The sequence below is a fragment of the Canis lupus genome, chromosome 2 (assembly GCF_003254725.2).
Source record: "Canis lupus dingo isolate Sandy chromosome 2, ASM325472v2, whole genome shotgun sequence".
In the NCBI taxonomy this organism is placed as follows: domain Eukaryota; kingdom Metazoa; phylum Chordata; class Mammalia; order Carnivora; family Canidae; genus Canis; species Canis lupus.
Window position 1 is genome coordinate 19,995,698 of NC_064244.1, and position 17,800 is coordinate 20,013,497.

At 47.2% G+C, this 17,800-nt stretch overlaps 1 protein-coding gene across 3 annotated transcripts in view; it reads left to right on the forward strand.

The window, feature by feature from the left end:
• The window catches only part of FAM171A1 (family with sequence similarity 171 member A1), a 131,230-nt gene that overhangs the window by 87,335 nt on the left and 26,095 nt on the right, over positions 1–17,800 (forward strand). Inside the window, exons 4-5 of one of the 3 annotated variants that reach the window (XM_025445603.3) lie at positions 10,028–10,186; positions 14,715–14,891. The exons of 1 other annotated variant lie outside the window; for it this stretch is intronic. In XM_025445603.3, coding sequence (XP_025301388.1) covers positions 10,028–10,186; positions 14,715–14,891 — 336 coding nt within the window. The remainder of the gene's footprint in view (positions 1–10,027; positions 10,187–14,714; positions 14,892–17,800) is intronic. One more of the 3 variants, XM_025445604.3, reaches the window with a different exon arrangement.

Below are 17,800 nucleotides of genomic sequence, written 5' to 3' on the forward strand. Positions count from 1 at the left end.
ACTCATCTGTCCTCACAGCTAGCTGGTTTCCTGGCTGAGCTGCTTCTGCCCATCTGTGTTACCGCCATATGAATCCAAGGCACCATTTTCCCCCTGGAGAGCTACAGTAGGTTTTTAATTGGCCATCTCATTCCTACCCTCACCAACCCATAATCTAGTCTTCACACAGTTAAAGCGATCAAGACCCCTTGCTTCCACTCTTCAGTGGTTTTCCTGTTGTACTTGGAATAAAACCCCAAATGCTGAGGGGCTTCTCAAAAGATCTCCAATTCCTGTCATATGCCTTTTGTATGCAGTCACCTTCTTCCCATGTACCAGCTGTGTGTGACCTCCATCTTACCTTCTTAGACCCCATAAGGCAAATACTATTACAGTGGGCCTTATACCCTGAATGATTTCACGTGATGCTCCTGTGCTTGCACACACCTGCATTGTTTCTGCTGCTCATGTATCAGCCACTTGCCTTGCCACAGCCTGCGCCCTGATCTAGGCCCTGGTCAATCTCTACTTGGACCATGCACTAGCCACCCAACTGGTGTACTTCTATCTAGCCTTTGACTTAGGATTGGGGCTGGGCCTAAGATTAACCAGACTTCCCACCTCGTGTGTCTCCTTTCCAGTACACCTTACACTAAACTGCCAGAGGCATCTCCTGGGAGGAGAGCTCCAGTTCTTTCACTCCTCCAGTGCCTCCCACCCTACCTTGCCCTAGAATAAAATCTGGTCTCCTTGCAGAGCACATACCAGCCTTGTGGTCTAGCCTTAGCCTCCCTTCTATGGATTCTTCTCTTCCAGGTATTGTGTTCTAGCCTAATTGAATTTCCTTTTCTGTTTTCCATCTGGGGTGTCCCTTCCAATCTGTCTTCACACCCTCCTTGGACTTCAAGGCCAGCTGAGGCCACATCCTCCAAGAGGTCTTTTCTACATCTTCCCTAGAGGTACGATTCGTGCGAGTACCTTGCCCTCCAAGCTCAGCTGCCCCCAATCATGTAACCCCCAATGCAGGGGTAACCAGTTCACAGTGTGGCCAGGGGCTGGGACCCAGCTGGAAGGGAAAGTCTGAAGCCATCAGTTATCTCCTTTTACTGGGATTGAGCTAAGAACGCAGAAGTAAGAATCTCAGCTGAGTGCTTATGAGGTGCAGAGGGTCTGTGATCATGCCAGGAACCCTGCGAGCCCAGGTTAGAAGAGAAGAGAAAGTGTGACCAGTTGGTAGCAGGTCAGACAGAAGCAGATCGGGGATTAGTGGAGTCATGTTGATGACAGTGCATTTGAGTGAAATCTACAGACCCCTGCCATGTTGCCCAGAGCTGTCCTGAGCCCAGAACCAGGCACTCCTGCAGCCTCCATGCCCTCTGGCTCCCATCCTTGCATTCTGATACATCCCTATCTCCCACATTGCCCTTCATGACCTTATCAGTAACCACAAGAGTGGATTAAAACAACCCTCCAGCTGGGGGTTGTGTATCTTTTTATGATAACGCCCTTTCCCATATTTGGTAGTATACCTTATTTCCCCAACTAAAATTTTAAAATCTGAAAGTAAGAAGCATGTCCTCTTCATCTTAAAACCTTCCACAGCCTGGCCCTACGCCTCCCTTATGATAGGTTCAATGAGCAATTCATTGAATGATTGAATACATAAAAAATTTTAAAGTGTAAATAACAAGTGCACTTTGCAACTTTCTATATAGATTGCCCACACCCTGATCAATTATTTCCTTTGTTGTGGCTTTAAGAAAAATGTAGTTCAAACACACACACACACACGTGCCATAAGAGTACTTGAAGAGCTCTTTCTAAGGGGCAAGAGGCATGGTCCTATTATAGGGGTATAAATCATTCAGGTTTTTTTTTTTAAAGATTTTATTTATTTATTCATGAGAAACACAGAAGCAGAGACACAGGCAGAGGGAAAGAAGCAGACTCCCTATGGGGAACCCGATGTGGGACTCGATCCCAGGATCCCGGGATCACGACCTGAGCCAAAGGCATATGTTCAGTCACTGAGCCACACAGGCACCCCATTCAGTCAGTTTTTGTTATAGTTAATCTATTCAGTCTCACTCCCTCCTGTATGTATATAACCAAAAACTGAAAACCATTGCTCCTTTCCTAAAATCTCATTTGCATTCCAGCTTTTTAAAATTACAAAATTTTGCTCATTTTTTTTAAGTAGGCTTCACATCCAACATGGAGCTCAATGCCAGGCTTAAACTCACTCACAAACCTGAGATCAAGACCTGGGCTGAGATGAAGAGTCTGATGCTTAACCAACTGAGCGTTTCCTCATTCATGAGTGTAATAATCGCTACTCGTGCTTTTCCTTGTAGACACGACAGTAATAACACTGCATGATGTTTCATGTTTTCTTACCTGTGGAAGGAAAGCCATATGTAGATAATTTTTGGTCTTTGCAGTTCTGTTCTATAAAATTAATATAAAACTGAGTTTATAAAGACTATATTAAATTTTTGTTCTCAGATTGGTCAAGTGTAGGTGAATTTATAATTTTTTTAGTGGATTTAGAGGAGAAAAATCAATTCTTACTTGATCAGAAATGTAAGTACTATAAGTCTTTGAATTTTAGCTGTTGCTCAGATGTTATAATGTGTCAAACGCTCCTGAGGAAAGGTAGGTAGTATGATGACAGTTCAGTGATGAAGCTTCACACTTTACATGCATAGTCTTAGGTGATAACGCCCCATTGTTCGGTTTTATGTGACATTCAAGTAAAAGCTTTCAAAGACTGAAGGCCACTGCATGAAGAGGGGAAGGAGCCCATTGTTCTCATTAGTTAGATGCTTCATGCTTCAGGGGTCATTTTTCTTTTGAAATATTTTCAACCAAGTAAAATAGAATAAACTCATGGAAAATGAGAGTTTTCCTAGGAAAATCAAAAGATTGCCCACTTGTTTTCTTCTCTGTAGATATGGTATTTAAATTTTGATTATACACACCCAAAACCCATTCTCTCATCTAAGTGGAATAATGTAGAATCCTTTCAGACACAGCAGGTGCATGATACACACATTTTTCCAATGGAACTGGCCTTCATGGTCAACTTAAGTCTCAAGATTATTAATTATAAGGTATAGGTGGTGATGCTGGGGTTGTTGGAATTTAGGGACGAGACTGGCAGTTGGCCTGCAGCTCTAGCTCCCAGAGAGTCCAACAAACCTTCATGGGTCTCAGAAGTGGTGCATCTTGTTGACTCCGGAAGTGAGGACATAAATAAGAAGGTACCATGTGATACACACACACACACACACACACACACACACAGACATACACACACACTGGAATATTACTTAGCCATTGAAAAGAATGAAATCTTGCCATTTGCAATGATGTGGATAGAACTAGAGGGTATTATGCTAAGTAAAATAAGTCCATAAGAGGAAAACAAATACCATATGATTTCACTCATATGTGCAATTTAAGAAACAAAACAGATGAACATAGGGGAAGGGAAGAAAAAATAAAATAAGATAAAAACAAAGAGGGAGGCAAACCATAAGAGACTCTTAACTCTAGGAAACAAACTGAGGGTCGCTGCAGGGGAGGGGGTTGGAGGAATGGGGTAACTGGGGGATGGGCATGAAGGAGGGCACTTGAGGTAAGGACCACTGGGTGTTGTACGGCGACTGATGAATCACTGAATTCTACCCCTGAAACTAATAATACATTATATGTTAACTAAATTGAAGTTAAATTTTAAAAAATTAAGAAAGAAGAAAGTACCATGAAGATGCCCCACTGTCAGCGCCCACTCCCTTCTGGTCCCCAGGGCGCCGCTGTAAGCCCGCCCATCTTGCCCCGTGCCACGCCCACCACGCCCGAAGCCACGCCCCGCCCGAAGCCCCGCCCACCTCCCGTGTCCCTCTTAGCAAAGACCTCGCGGCCTTTCACCGAGCAGAGAGGATGGCTTGGCGGCTTCTTCCTGGCCTTGCGAGGGCCCTGCCGGGGTCCCTCCTCCACCTTGCGCCCCTCTTCTCACCCCGTATCGCCTCCGCACGCCTCCCTCAGCTCCCTCAGCTCGCCAAAGGGCAGCCTGCCGTTCCAGAAGCCCTTCGGAGCCCTCCTTCCTCCCAAAGATTCCACGCAATTCCACACGCATTTCCATCCTCTCCCAAACCGCAGGCGTCCGCCCTCGCCGCTAGCACGCCCCGGTTTTCCTTTGACTCACGCCGTTCTGGAAATTTCCCCCACGGAGCACTTGTGGCCGCGAGGGGCCGCTGCAGGGCCCTCCCGGGGCCTGGGGCCTGGTCGTCGGGGGTGGGGATGGAGGGCCCCGCGCTGCGCAGACCCAGGCGTCCTGGCTCATCAGCTCCCTGCCCCGCAGGCCTCTTCCCGCCCTTGCTGCCCGCCACCTCCGGGCTCCATCCCGAGGCCGCTGTCCCCTCGTTTCCCATGACAGCCTCCCGGCACACCTCTCACCCCTTCAACCCCCCCCTTCACCCCCACCCCTGCACCCACCGTGAGAGCTGGGTGACAGCCAAAGCCACCCTTTCGGGCCCATCCCTGCAGCGCCTGGCTCTGGGCCCTCCCGGCTCGCTGACCCCTGCCCTGCCTCCAGCGGGGGTCGCGGATGCCACCCACCGGGCTCTCTCCTGAAGCTCCCTCTGGGCTTTTCCGCATAGATCTGCGGTTTTGGCCCTCCAAGCACTGTGGTAACTAAGCCATTCCCATGATGCCTTCCCTAACCCCTGTGCCCCCGGGTTTGTGGAGCCTTGGTCCCTGTATTCTTCACATGCCCAGTGCCCCTTGCGGAGGAGACTCTGTAGGTGTCTGGATCATGGTGAGGATGCTCAGTGTGTCTTGTGCAGTGGTTCCCAGTCTGGGGCAACTTTTGTTCCCCAGGGATATTGGGCAATGTCTGGTGACTACTCTGGCGGCCACAACTTGGGAGCTGCTACTGGCATCTGGCCGATGGAAGCCAAGGATGTTGCCAGACATGCCGCGGTACACAGACAGCTCCCCTCCCCCAACAAAGAATTACCTGGCCTGAGATGTTCAATAGCGCCAAGATTGAGGAATCCTGACCCAGTCAGAATTAAGACAGATCACTCTTTGGACCTAGTGAGCTGCCCAGTACAGCTCATTTTTACATGTAGTTCTGTAAATATTGTGGAGCACCAGACGTGTATAGGACACGGTACGATGTGTTCTACAGAACACCTGCTTCCATCTAAAAGGGGAGAGGAGATGGGAAATTAATGTTTACCCTGCACCTATGATGTCCCGGGAGGCACTGCTAGGCATCAGACATGTGTGCTCTGAGCTAGTATCACAGCAACCACATTATGAGACAGGTGTGATTCCTACCTGTTTTAAAGATCTGAAGCCAAAGTCACTCAAAAAGAAGATTGTAAAAAAAAAAGATTTAAATGTAGAACTAAGTGATTCCCCTGCTCCGTGTTCTCTTCCCATAGTGCCTCAGATTAGGGAGATGCACATTTCCAAATAACATAAAACAAGGCACAGTAAAATCCCTGCTGGAGGGACGTCTGGGTGGCTCAGTCGGTTAAGAGGCTCAGGTCATGATCCCAGGGTACTAAGATCAAGCCCTGTGTCTGCTTCTCCTGCTCCCTCTGCTCCTCCCCACTGCTCATGCTTTCTCTTGCTCAAATAAATAAATAGAATACTTTTTTTAAAAAAGTCAGTGTGGGAGAAAGATACAAATAGCATTTAGAGGTTGGGGTGGGATCAAGGACATCTCCGTAGAGGAAGTAACACTTAAGGCACATCTGGGATTATGTGTAGGTTGTGCAGATAGAGCCTGGGGGAAAGGCATGAAAATATGTGTGGAGGTACAGAGCTGTGCAGTCCTGCTTGGCCAGAGGGTGAGAGCCAATTGGCAGTGAGCAGAGCATGTCTTCTGAGGTAGGTATGATGTACTAGGAGAGGAAACAAGTTAGGAGTGAAAGAACTCCTTTCTGCCTCAGTAACAGAATGACTATAGACAGGTCCCTTAACCTCTCTGGGCTTCCACTTCCTCACTTGTAAAGAGGAGAGTTGTTTCTTCACAAGATTGTTGTGAATATTAAGTGAAATGACATGTATATAAGAATGTTGTAGGGGCACCTGTGTGACTCAGTTGGCTAAGCACCTGATTCTTGGTTTCAGCTCAGGTTGTGATCTCAGGGTTATGGGATCGAGCCCCACATTGGGCTCGGTGCTCAGTGCAGTCTGCTTGTCCCTCCCCGTCCTCTCCTCCTGCCACTCACACTCTCTCTCAAATAAATAAATAATATCCTAAAAAGAACTGTAAATTCTAAAGCACTGAACTGCACCTCTCACAGGATGGGGATTGTAGTAGTTGGGGTTTGTACTGGTCTGTAATTGTCACTGCCATTATTAATTTGCTAAGTGGTAGCGATCCATTGAAGTTCTCTGAGCAAAGAAGGGATGTGACCAGAATGACTTTGGAAAAGTCAGTGTGTCAGCAGGTGAAGTGGCAAAGGGGGAAAGGCTGGGGACACAGTTAAGGGAAGGGGTAATACAGGGTAACGTAGGGTGGAGGCAGAAAAGAAGAAGATGATTCCAGAAAAGGAAACGTTGATGAGAGGAGATTGGCAGTCCTGGCAGTGAGTGGATGCTCAGAATAATAGAAAGGGAAAATGATGGTGGCTTGGAACCAAAGCCGAGTGGGCGTTGGGCAGAATGGGGGTGTGGTTAAGTGGGGAGAAAGTAGAGGATGGTGTTGGAGTACCTGTGAGGCATCCAGGTGGTGATGTCTGGAAGGCAGAGGAAATGCAGGCATGAGGCTCTGAAGAGCACTGGGGTGAACAGGAAGGCCACCATGGTGGGGGGTCAGTAAGGTAAGAGCCAGAAACCGTGGAGGCAGCTCAAGGCAGCCCCTTAGGAACTGTTTCATCCGGAGGTGGGAGGAGAAAAAACATACTTGCAGAGGAAAAAGCCGGCCAACTCGAGAGACCAGAGCGCAGGACTGTGAATGCCAAGCAGGAGGGGTTCCTGGGCGGGGGCGGTGAACAGTGTTGACCATTGTGAAGAGGTCAGTGAGGAGGAAGGTCAAGAAATAGTCACGGGTTTGCAGATTATACAGTCATCCATTGACATTTCCGAGGGTGGTGTGTGTTGTGGGTAAAAGCCAGATCGCTGGGGCTTGGGGGAAAGGAGAGGAGGCATTCACTTATGGGGATAACAGCATGAAAGTCATGTTTTTCTAGATGAGGAAGAAATGGTATATTTGTTGGTTGTGTAGGAAAAGCCTTGTAGAGAAAGATGATTGACAAAGGCAAGAATAGTTGGTGGGGCCGAGTCTTGCAGTATGACTAGCAGAAGTTTAGGATAGAGGTTTGGGTTGACCCTGGATGACAGCAGGGACAGAAGGGACAAGAGAAGAGGGAAGACAGAGATTTTGAAGTACGGAGGCAGGAGGTGGTAAACCGATGGTTTCAGGAACGGAGAACCTGAACATCTAGGCACGGAGATGGAGCCGAGTGTGAGAAGAACAGAGAAAGTTTGAAAACCCACTGTGATGGGGAATGTGGGACAGGCATCCAGAGAGGATCTAGCTAGGCCTGTCCTCTCGGTCCCCCCATCCCCAGGGGCCAATCACACCCCGTCCCGGAATTGAGGAAATCCAGCAAGCAGCACTGATCTAGGAAGCTAGGCCTGAGGACATAACCGGTCCCCAGCCCCACTCGGGCACTTTGGATTTCATTCACACCGAGGCTTGGCATAGCTTCGACCCTTACATAACTCCTCAGAGATTTCTTTGGTCATTTCAGCAGGCAGAGAGGCCTTGCCTTTGTTCTGTGTCTGGGAGTGTGTTTGGCCCCATACCAGACAGGGATCCATGTGCTGCTGGTCCCAGCATGTGTCCAATGGGCTGGACAGGCCACATCCCCTGCTAGCGAACCTGCCCCGGGCATCGCCCCTCTGTGCCCCCCGCCCACCAGCCACAGCAGATAGACCCCAGATGTCTGGCTCGTGACCAAGTTCTCCATAAAAAATGGAAGGAGAGGCAGCAGAGGGAGGGTGGGGAGCAGGGGTGGGGAGTTGGGGTGGGGAGAGGAGAGAGATGCATCTCTCACTGCAATGCATGATATGCTGGAGAATAAGAGAAGGCTGCATGCCTCTTAGAGAGAGGGGTGAGGGAGAGGGGAAGGAGGGATACCCAGTGGCCCCTGAGAGCTGGGGAGCAGCTGGGTCTGGGGTCTCCACGTTCCAGGCCAAACTTGGTGAGGGGGTCAATGTGATTCCCCCTTCACCTGTCAGCCCTCTGGTCTGTTCCTTCCAGCCACAGGAGCCTTGGCAAAGATCTCAGACTTCCCATCTCACAGGGGTGGAAAAGAAAAGGTTGGCTTTGACTCTCCATCTCCGAGCACAGTAGGGAGGAGACTGCTCCTCGCATGGGGCGCTCCTGGGGGGCGGGGCACGAGGTGTCCAGATTCTGTGCAGACCAAGGAGGTGACAGGAGGAAGACATCAGTCTTCTGTGAAATCAAAGGAAAAGACCAGACTGAGCAGAGCTGGGAGTGAACCGAGATGGATCCTTGGATGCTAGTGCACCCAAGGTGTTGTTTTTGGGGTACAGATTAGCACTGGTTTAAGACAGTACCACGTGTTCCTCCAGTTAATCTCCATGGAGGCAACAGAAGACATGACTTTGGGCATCTGGCTCCCCGGGGCCCGAAAGTGGAGCCTGTGTCATCTGGGAACTCTAACCAGGAGATTTTCAGGTGTAGGGGGAGCGTCTGACTCTCTGCCACCTCAATTGTACACAGTCCAGCCAGCCTCCCCCAAACTTCACGTCTGTTGGGTGTCTGTGGCCTCACTTGTAGGAAGAGAAATCGTATGAGCCCTTAAACTCCCTTATGCTTATGGATGAGCTTATTCCCCTCTAAAAAGTTTCTGATCCCGGGTTAAAAGGAACCCCAGGGCAGGCATAAAGACCGGCAGCTCGGGGCTGCCCGTTGCGCCCAGACAGCCACAGCCTGGGGGCAGGGAGCCTGGGCTGCCCGTTGCGCCCAGACAGCCACAGCCTGGGGGCAGGGAGCCTCCAGCTGACCACGAGGGAAACCACAACCCCTCGGGGCAGGATATGCAGTGACCAGAGCACCAGGGCGGATCCTTGCTTTTCAGGAACCACAGTTTTCATTCACAGAAGTGTGTGAGTGCTACGACTTCTACTTCTACTAATTTTTGTCCAAAGGATGTTTTTGCTGGGTTTGTGCAAAGTGACTTAGCACCGTTACGCCTTGCGACTGTCGCCATAGCATTCGGTACAAACAGGTCCGGGTTTTGCAGTCCAAACAACAATGTAGAGCACAAACTCAAACTGCAGGCACGGGATGACTGCCTGAACGGGCCCAGCCTGTCCTTCTGCATGCAGCGTGCGGTGAAGGGAACATTTCTGCGTCATTTCAGGAGTCTCATCTTAAAATGCGCAACATAATCTGGGACGAATAGCGTGCACCCCACCAGAGAGCCTGGATGCCACGTGGCAGGTTCTTCCGAGGGAAGAGTGTTCGTTACTGTCGGGCACTTGCTTACAATTCTTGTCCAGGCCGCACATTTATTTCCCATGCTTGGCTTCACTTTTGGTCTGTGGAGTTAAACCAGATTTTGCCAGAAGATGAAAGAGGTGTTTGTAACAGTCTCAAAGGGTATCTCTTGCTTTGTTTTTGTAAAGAGATGAATTGTCATCGGCTCCGTTTGCTTATGCGGACGCCCTTTCCTAAAATGGTACCCCCCCCCCCCCACCATGGGCGAATGCTGGGCAGTGAAAAGCTTGCTCACAAATAGGACTCGGAAAGCTTTTTGTTAAAAACCTAAATAACATTCTGTGTCAAAACAAATGTGACAATGGGCTATTATTTCTATCCCCATAATAGCATGTTGTCACATCTTTGTGCCCTGCGTGACTGGGGGCCGGGCAGAGATGGGGGGGCCACGGGGAGGGGGTGGGGAGGCATGCTGAACCAGGGAGACTCGCTTCCTGGTTGCCTTAGATTTACTGCTCCTTCAGGAGGTAACTCAGAAGTTAATCTCTGCAGGTGCCCGGCCACAGCCTCGGGTCCACTTCCAGAGACGAGCTCTGCGGCTGCCTGAGAACACCAGCTACAGTGACCTGACGGCTTTCCTCACCGCCGCCAGCTCCCCGTCCGAGGTGGACAGTTTTCCTTATTTGCGAGGATTGGATGGAAATGGAACAGGTAATTGGAGTGTGTTTTCTTCTCAGTTGGGGCTTCGGTGTGTGGATCTTTGTTCGTGGCTGGAAGTGTGAGTCCTCCTTGGAAGAACCGGAGTTGTGAAGTGCAAGTGCGTTGGAACTGTGTTCACGAAGGATTCCGGTCTACACCACCACGGAGGGGCATCTGAGTGCATTCGTCTCCTTCAGCCCTTCTGCCTTATGTACCATCTGAGATCCCCTTTGGTAGACTAAATATGTTTAATTCAGAGAAATGCTTCTAATTGAAGTTGGGATGGATTTTTTCCCCCAAGCATAAGGCTCTCTGCCCTTCGCCCCACTTGGCCCTGAAGTGGGTTTGATGGAGCTGCTGTGTGGCTGCCCTCACAGCCTGCACAGCCCCACCCAAGTGTCAACAGCTGGGTGGGGACGTCGGGGATGTCATTTCTAGGAATCAGAGCAATTAGGAGTGGGAGGCTCTGCTCTCGATCATCTGTGCCCATCCAGCGTGTTCCCACATCTTCCCATTCTCTGTGCTGTTCTCTCTGCCTCGACTTGGCAAACAGTGGTCAGGCTTCGATGTTGATTTGAATCCTCTCCTGATGGACCTCTATTCAGCTCAGTCGGTGTCACCCTATCCTGGCATGACACATAGAGCTTAAAAATCAGAGAAACTAAAAGCCAGCAGCCAGAAAATACATACAATCCCTTATCAGTAAAAACTGGTTTGCAGCCAACAGTGCACTTGGCACTACCGGTGGTCCCTGGTCTTAGGGACTGGAAAGTGGCAGATGCTGAAGCCCTGAGTCATTTCTTGTCTCCCCTCTTCTTTTTCCAACACTTCTGACTAGTCACAACATAAGCTGGAAAACCAGAAGCTGTTCTGGGCTAAATCCTGCTGGATGAGGAGGTGACTGCATCTCCCCAGAAACGCTTTTATTGCATTTCCCTGACTTGTCCGGAGCTTTGCATAAACGGACCTTGGATCCTTCTGGAAAAACTTTTACACCTGCAGCACCTGATCCATTTTGTAGAATGCTGATGAATTTCTGGTGACCAATCAAGGTGATCTGGTGATTTAAAGTTACTCACTTTTCATCCATCTGTAGCACCTGCTTTCAGAAATGTTTCTTCTTACTTCAGTTTTTGCGTGATGAAGATGCAATTAATAAATCGGTAATGGGCCGTCAGAGAAAAAAAATGCTTGGTAGTCACTTTAAGTAAACATGATTGGGGGAAAATATTGACTTTTACTTTAAAAGTACAGGCCTAGGAGAAAAGTTCTATTTCAGGGAATAGGAAAAAGTACATTTTGAGACCATCATGCAACTAACTGCTACCCAGTCTCCCCAGCAAATGGTACACAACCCTAAAACCCTAACTAGGAGGGACAATCTTATTCCTCAGGGCTCATTAATTTTTGTGTGCCCCACTTCCAAGAGCTCTTGAATAAATTATGACATCCGAGATGATGGAGAAGAGAGAACCAAAGACCTAGAACTATTGATTTTAGAGGAGTTTGTTTTATTTTAAAATCACTCTGTTATTTCAGAGGGAAGAAGGAAGGTCTTTAGAAGGTTATGTGCAGCTTCTTGCCTGCTGAAATAACTGACAGCTGATGTGGGAAGAAGACTCAGACCTCCCTTGAGTGCTGCCAGGAGAGGTGGCCACCCTGCGGCGTGTTGGCTCACACCCATGAGGGCTCTGGGACCATGGGCTCCACTTACACCCCGACATCTCATCCAGTTTCACATGGTGCACACCCTCCGTCCTGCCCCACACCCGCTTGCTTGCCTCTCGTTTTATAAAATGCATCTAAGAGATTTCAGTTTTGCATGATGGCCTGGCCCGCACATACCAGTGTGAGATGGCAGGCCATAACTAGAGCCCAACAAAAATGAATGGAGACCACAGATGGAATTGGAAAGGGCTGTGAAGGCCGGTTTCCTTGGAGTATTCTTGGTTATGTCCAGTTCAGAGGAGTTTCCAGAGTTGTAAATAGAGCAATTCAGCCAGCTGGAGATTTGGGCCACTTTCTCATTTGTTCACCTGCGTCCAACCTGCTCCATAGTTTCCTGGTGTCACACGGGTCCACCTCCTCATACACACACAGGCATCACAGCATCACACTCCCCACTCTAGTTGCTCAGAAAGCATACAACCGTCCTCTGGCATTCCCAAGGGGTTTACAAGAAAGGACTTCTGCTGGTAACTCCAGGAAGACAGAGATGAGTCTGCAAAATGAGTAACATCCAGCGAAGTCGGTAACAGAATGCAAAGCCAAGTGGAAGCCTAGATGCTACGTGAGCAAAACCCCTCATGTTACAAGGGCAGTCAGAGGCCTCCTAAGCTTGGTCCAGGGGCGCTCCCCCCTCACCCAGCTACCTTTGCCTTGACACCTGTCTTCATCTGAACATGACAGGAGCCTGGTAACATCGAGAGGGAACAAGAGGAAAAGACCTCATTATATACAGAACTCAGTGCTTTGTGTAGAGTTGCAGTCTTCTAACCAGGGCTGGAGGGGAAACAATTGAGCCCTTCAAAGTATGACTCGTTGCAGAATAATGAAAGTGGGAGGGTAGAGCGAAAGTGTTTTGGAAGGCATAGAGTAGGAGTGGGCCCTGCGAAAGAGAAAAGAAGCCTCAAGAAAGGAGGTATCACTGCCTGCTGTGTCTTCCAACGGAGAGCTTTTCAAAGAACATTAAACCAGGTGAACCTAATGTATATTGTGTTAAATTAATAAGTCCTTTTCTGCAAGGCTGTGACTTACTTCTGAATGTTTATAGCTGAGTCTGTTTCTTTCCATAGGCTCATAGGAAAGCATCTAGTCCAGATAATGCAGATAAGAAAAACAAATCCCAGAGGGGCAAAGTAACTTGCCTGAGGCCATGTATGCAGCTAGCGGTGCATCTGGCTGGTACTGGAACCCGGGCTGCCCGGGCCAGGAATGTGCAAGAAAAAAGAAAAAAACAAATAGCAAGGGACAATTGATGAGTGGAAATCTGGAGACAGAGCTAAGTGGGAGGCAAGGATGGATGATGAGTCTGGAATGCTTTCCTAGTCTACCTGCTGCTTCCCTCTGCGGACATCCTGTCCTGGGTTTGCTGAAATCTGCAGCACCCTCCGCGGCTGAGAACGTTATCTCTGAGTTCTTTATACAAAGTCTAGTGAGTTGCTTAATTTCTCTTGGTTTTCAGTTCTGTCTCATCCAGAGAGTCTGACAGAAGAACCTAGAGAGGTAGATGATAGACCTGGCTTTACTTCTGTGTGCCCTTTGGATAGTTGGCAGGTTCAGCTCTCAATCCAGAAGATGGTTTGGCCAGAAATATGGTAAATACTGGGTTTGGGTTTTCTTTGTCCTAAAGTGAAATGACCAGACTAAAAGATTTCAGAACTTGAGCCTGTGATTCCAACGTGGACCTTTTGATGGAATTCCCATTACCATGTGTTTTCCTGCAATGACAGATGATGAGTATTCAAAGATGAGTATGAATTGTAAAAGGTAGTGCTGTCATGACGTATGTGTAAATTGCTCTGTGAAGCAAATTGCTCTGTGAAATAACTCGTGTTGAAACTCTAAAAGTCGCTAGATTTTCTTTAAATGTTTACATCTAGCCCTAAGTGGAGGTTCACTGTTAGCTCAGGTAGTTGATGGGTAGGTAAGTATATAAGTAGCTTAATAAGAAATCCTATAGATTATGTTCTAATGGAGCTTAAATTTTTTTTATCACTGTGCTTTTGTCATTGTGCTCAAGTTTTAAAATTATAACAGATGACATTTTGTGTGATATTATATTTCACTGGAGAAAAATTGTTCTAAAATGGATTACTTAAGTATATAAATATAATATCGCTGTCATAAGCATTCCCTCATCTATCTATAAAGTAGGCAGTCATTAAAGCATCAACTTGGATAAAAGGCCTCTAATGTAGAATAATTGATGTATTAAATTCCTTTTAAACAGATCAAAATAACAATGGCAACTAAAATAACTCATAAATATTTCAAGTCCAAGTTTTCAGTAGTGTACTTTTAGTAGAAGTAAGCTAGGATTGTGAAGTACTCCTTGAAAAAAATTCTCTTTTTCTTTTAAAGCAGCCTCTAATATAAAACATTTGGTTTCATGATGGGGATCTACCAAGTTATTAATATGTGCATGGGGTTCACTGTGTCTCAGAGTTGATTGCAGAGATTTCTACACATACCCTCCTCTCACATTATAGATGAGTCTTTTCCTTTTGAGCCCCTTTATGAAAGCAAAGCACCATCGTGTAGCTGGAGTTGGCAAACCTGAGCTTGGATCCCAGACAGACCACCATGCCCTTGGGGCCAGCTCCCATTACCACCCTTTTTGAGCCTTTTTCTTTTACGTGTAAGATGTGGATTTTACCTACCTTACAAAGGGCGTGGTGAGGATTTTATATATGTAAAGTGCTGACTACAGTGCCCGGCATGGAGGTACCGTACTCAGTGGATGGTAGCTGCAGACGGTGGCAGGAGCCCCACGCGGGTCCCTTTTGCGCGTGTGATGGAGAATCCCTCTTGCTTCCAGGAAACGGCACCAGGTATGACCTGACCCCAGTCACAGCTGTCAGCGTCCACTTGCTCAGCAGCGATGGAACGCCAGTGCTGGTGGATGGTCCCATTTATGTCACCGTGCCCCTGGCCACACAGAGCAGTCTGAGGCACAATGCCTATGTCGCGGCGTGGCGGTTTGACCAGAAGCTGGGTAAGCAAGACTCCTGTGATTGGCTAGCAGAAGACTTCATTACTGTTTGATTTTCCTTTGAAGAAGTCCATGCAAGTCTCCCTTCCTGGAAAGATCCTGAATGCTGCTGCACACAGCGCATTGCATGGTTTCTGGCAGGTGAAGCTCAGGCCACTGCCAAGCAGGCAGGCTCTCTGGAGGGTTGTTTTTTTTTTTTTTTTTTTTTTTTTCGTTTTTGGTTTTGTTGTTACCTTTAAACTCATTTACTTGAATCTTTAAAGGTTATGAGAGCTACAGTCGGCTCCCCTAATCTTTATCCTTTTATTCTTTAGGTCTATGATCTCTCTTGGTCATGTGGTTTTTAAGTTTAATGAAAAAAAAAAAAAAACGTGGCCAACAAGGTACCAAAAGAGAAACAAAAATTACCCATAATCCCCCCCGACTAGAGGAAACCATTTATAGTATTTTGTACTATATCCTTCCAGTCATTTCGCTATGCACATATGCATTAGTTATCTATTTCTGCGTAACAAATTTCCCCGAAACTCAGCAGCTTTAAACAACAGTGAGCATCTCTTATCTAATATTTTCTGGAAGGTCAGGACACCACCTACCTGGGTGATTTCTGGGTCAGGTCCTCCAGCAAGGTTGCAGTTGGGCTGCCAGCCAGGGCTGTGTTCATCTTAAAATCCACTGGGGGTTGGTGACCACACTTCCAATCCTACAAAGCTATTGCAGGCCTCAGTTCCTTACTAGCTATTGGTGGGAGGCTTCCCTTCCTTGCCATTAGGGGTCTCTCCATGGGGCTGCTCACATCATGGCAGCTTTCACCAAAGCAAATGACCCAAGAGAAAAATAATAAAATAAAATAAAATACAGAAGCACAAGTGAGCAAAATGGAAGTCACAGTCCTTTATAATCTAATGTCAGAGTGACAGACCATCGCTTCTTTCCATATGCTCTTGGTCACAGGGCCCAACACAGGTACAGGGCGGGGTGGACTGCACACAAGTGTGAACACCAGTGCATGGGAATCCCTGGGGCCCTCTTATAAAGGCTGCCTTCCAAAAAATATATTTTTAACAGGAATGGGATTATATGCCATGTGCTGTTCTAACTTTGTTTTAAAAATCACTTGCATATCATAAACGTCCTTACATAGCATCAACTGTGAGTCTGCAATGTCAAAATTAATGATTGCATAGTATTTAATTATGTGGAAGTGTCATAATTTGGTTGCTCTGTTCCCTATAATTAGAGCAAAACATTACTATTCTTACCAGTGCTGTGATAAATATCTTTGCAGCTAAATCTTTAGGTGCAGCCATACTTACTTACTTAGAATAAAATTTTATATGAAGTGGACCTGCTGGATTAAAAAATATGAAATTCTGAAGCTTTTAATACGTCTTTCTAAATTATTCTCTAGGAAGTTTTATTGTTGATGTTCATCACAACAATATGGGCGCATATGCTTGTGTGCTTAGATTTTCATACCACCTTCATTCCCTCTTCCGTACTCCATAACCTTGAAAGTCAAGCTTAAAAATTCTGTTTTCAAGGGTTCCAGGGTGGCCCAATTGGTTAAGCATCTGCCTTCAGCTCAGGTCATGATCTTAGGGTCCTGGGATCGAGCCCCACGTCGATCCCACGCTGGGCTCCTGGCGCAGTGAAAAGCTTGCTTCTTCCTCTCTGCCCTGCTCGTGCTCTCTCTATATATATCTTTCTCTCTCACTAAATAAATAAAAACTTAAAAGAGAAAAAAAAAGAATATACTGGCTTTCAGATCCCCTAGCCCAGAATTTTAGAGTATTAGACTGTGCATAAAGATTATTGGGAGATGTGTAGTGTCAAATGTATTTTCAAAGATACCTATATTCCTTGAGTAGTCAAATCATAGTTCTGGAAATTTATATTTGAAAATAAATGACTGTTGTTGGGTGTCTGGGGTTTGGTGGGGTTTTGTTTTGTTTTGCTTTGGTTCATTTTGCTTTTCAAATAATTACTAGTAGAAGCCATAATTCTTTGTGTGGAATTCACTGATTTTACTAGACGTACTAAACTTGATATTGATGGATGGACAGTGTCACTGTATTAACATATCCCACACTAAGATAGACAGGCTATCACTGACGTGTGCCCTCTACAACCTAGTCAGGACATGAGGAGCCCTACACTTCCCAGGAGAAGATAGATTGAGAGGGGCGTGACTGGTAGAATCGCAGAAGAACACGGGAAAAAGTAGGAAGAAGGGAGATAGCTTGCATTCTGTATCTTGAAAACCTGGGTCTGCTCCTTGTAAAGCTGTAAGTCCCACCTTGGGCCAATCACCGTGCCTGTTTTCTCATTCATATAAGTCGTGCATTTGTTGAGGCTCTTATTCCTTTTATATTCTGCTTCTCTCCCTTCAGCCTCCCAGTTGGCCCCAAATGTGCCCAGGTCCGTGCTCTTGAGCAGCAGCATGGCATGTGGTTAAGAGCAAGGGGTCTGGGGGCACACTGGATTGGAATTCCAGCTCTGCTACGCACTGGCTATGTGGCCCTGGGCAAATTTGTGCCAGTTTTCTCAACTATGAAATGGGGGTGATAATAATAATAATAATATGTAATATTGTTACAAAGAAGATACTAGACGAAGTTCTCCAGAGAAACAGAACCACAGAACCAATAGGGTGTGTGTGTTGGGGGAGGCGGGGGTGTGTTTTATTTTAAGGAATTGGCTTATACATGTGTGGAAGCTGGCAAATACAAAATCTGCAGGGTCAGCCAGCAGCCTGGAGACCCAGAGAGGAGTTGATGTTTCAGCTTGGGCTCAAAGGTAGGCTGTTGGCAGAATTTTCTCTTCCTTGGGGGCAGTCTTTTTCTTGGTGCCTTCAACTGACTAGATGAGGCCCACCCAGATTATGAAGAGAAATCTATTTTACTCAGCCT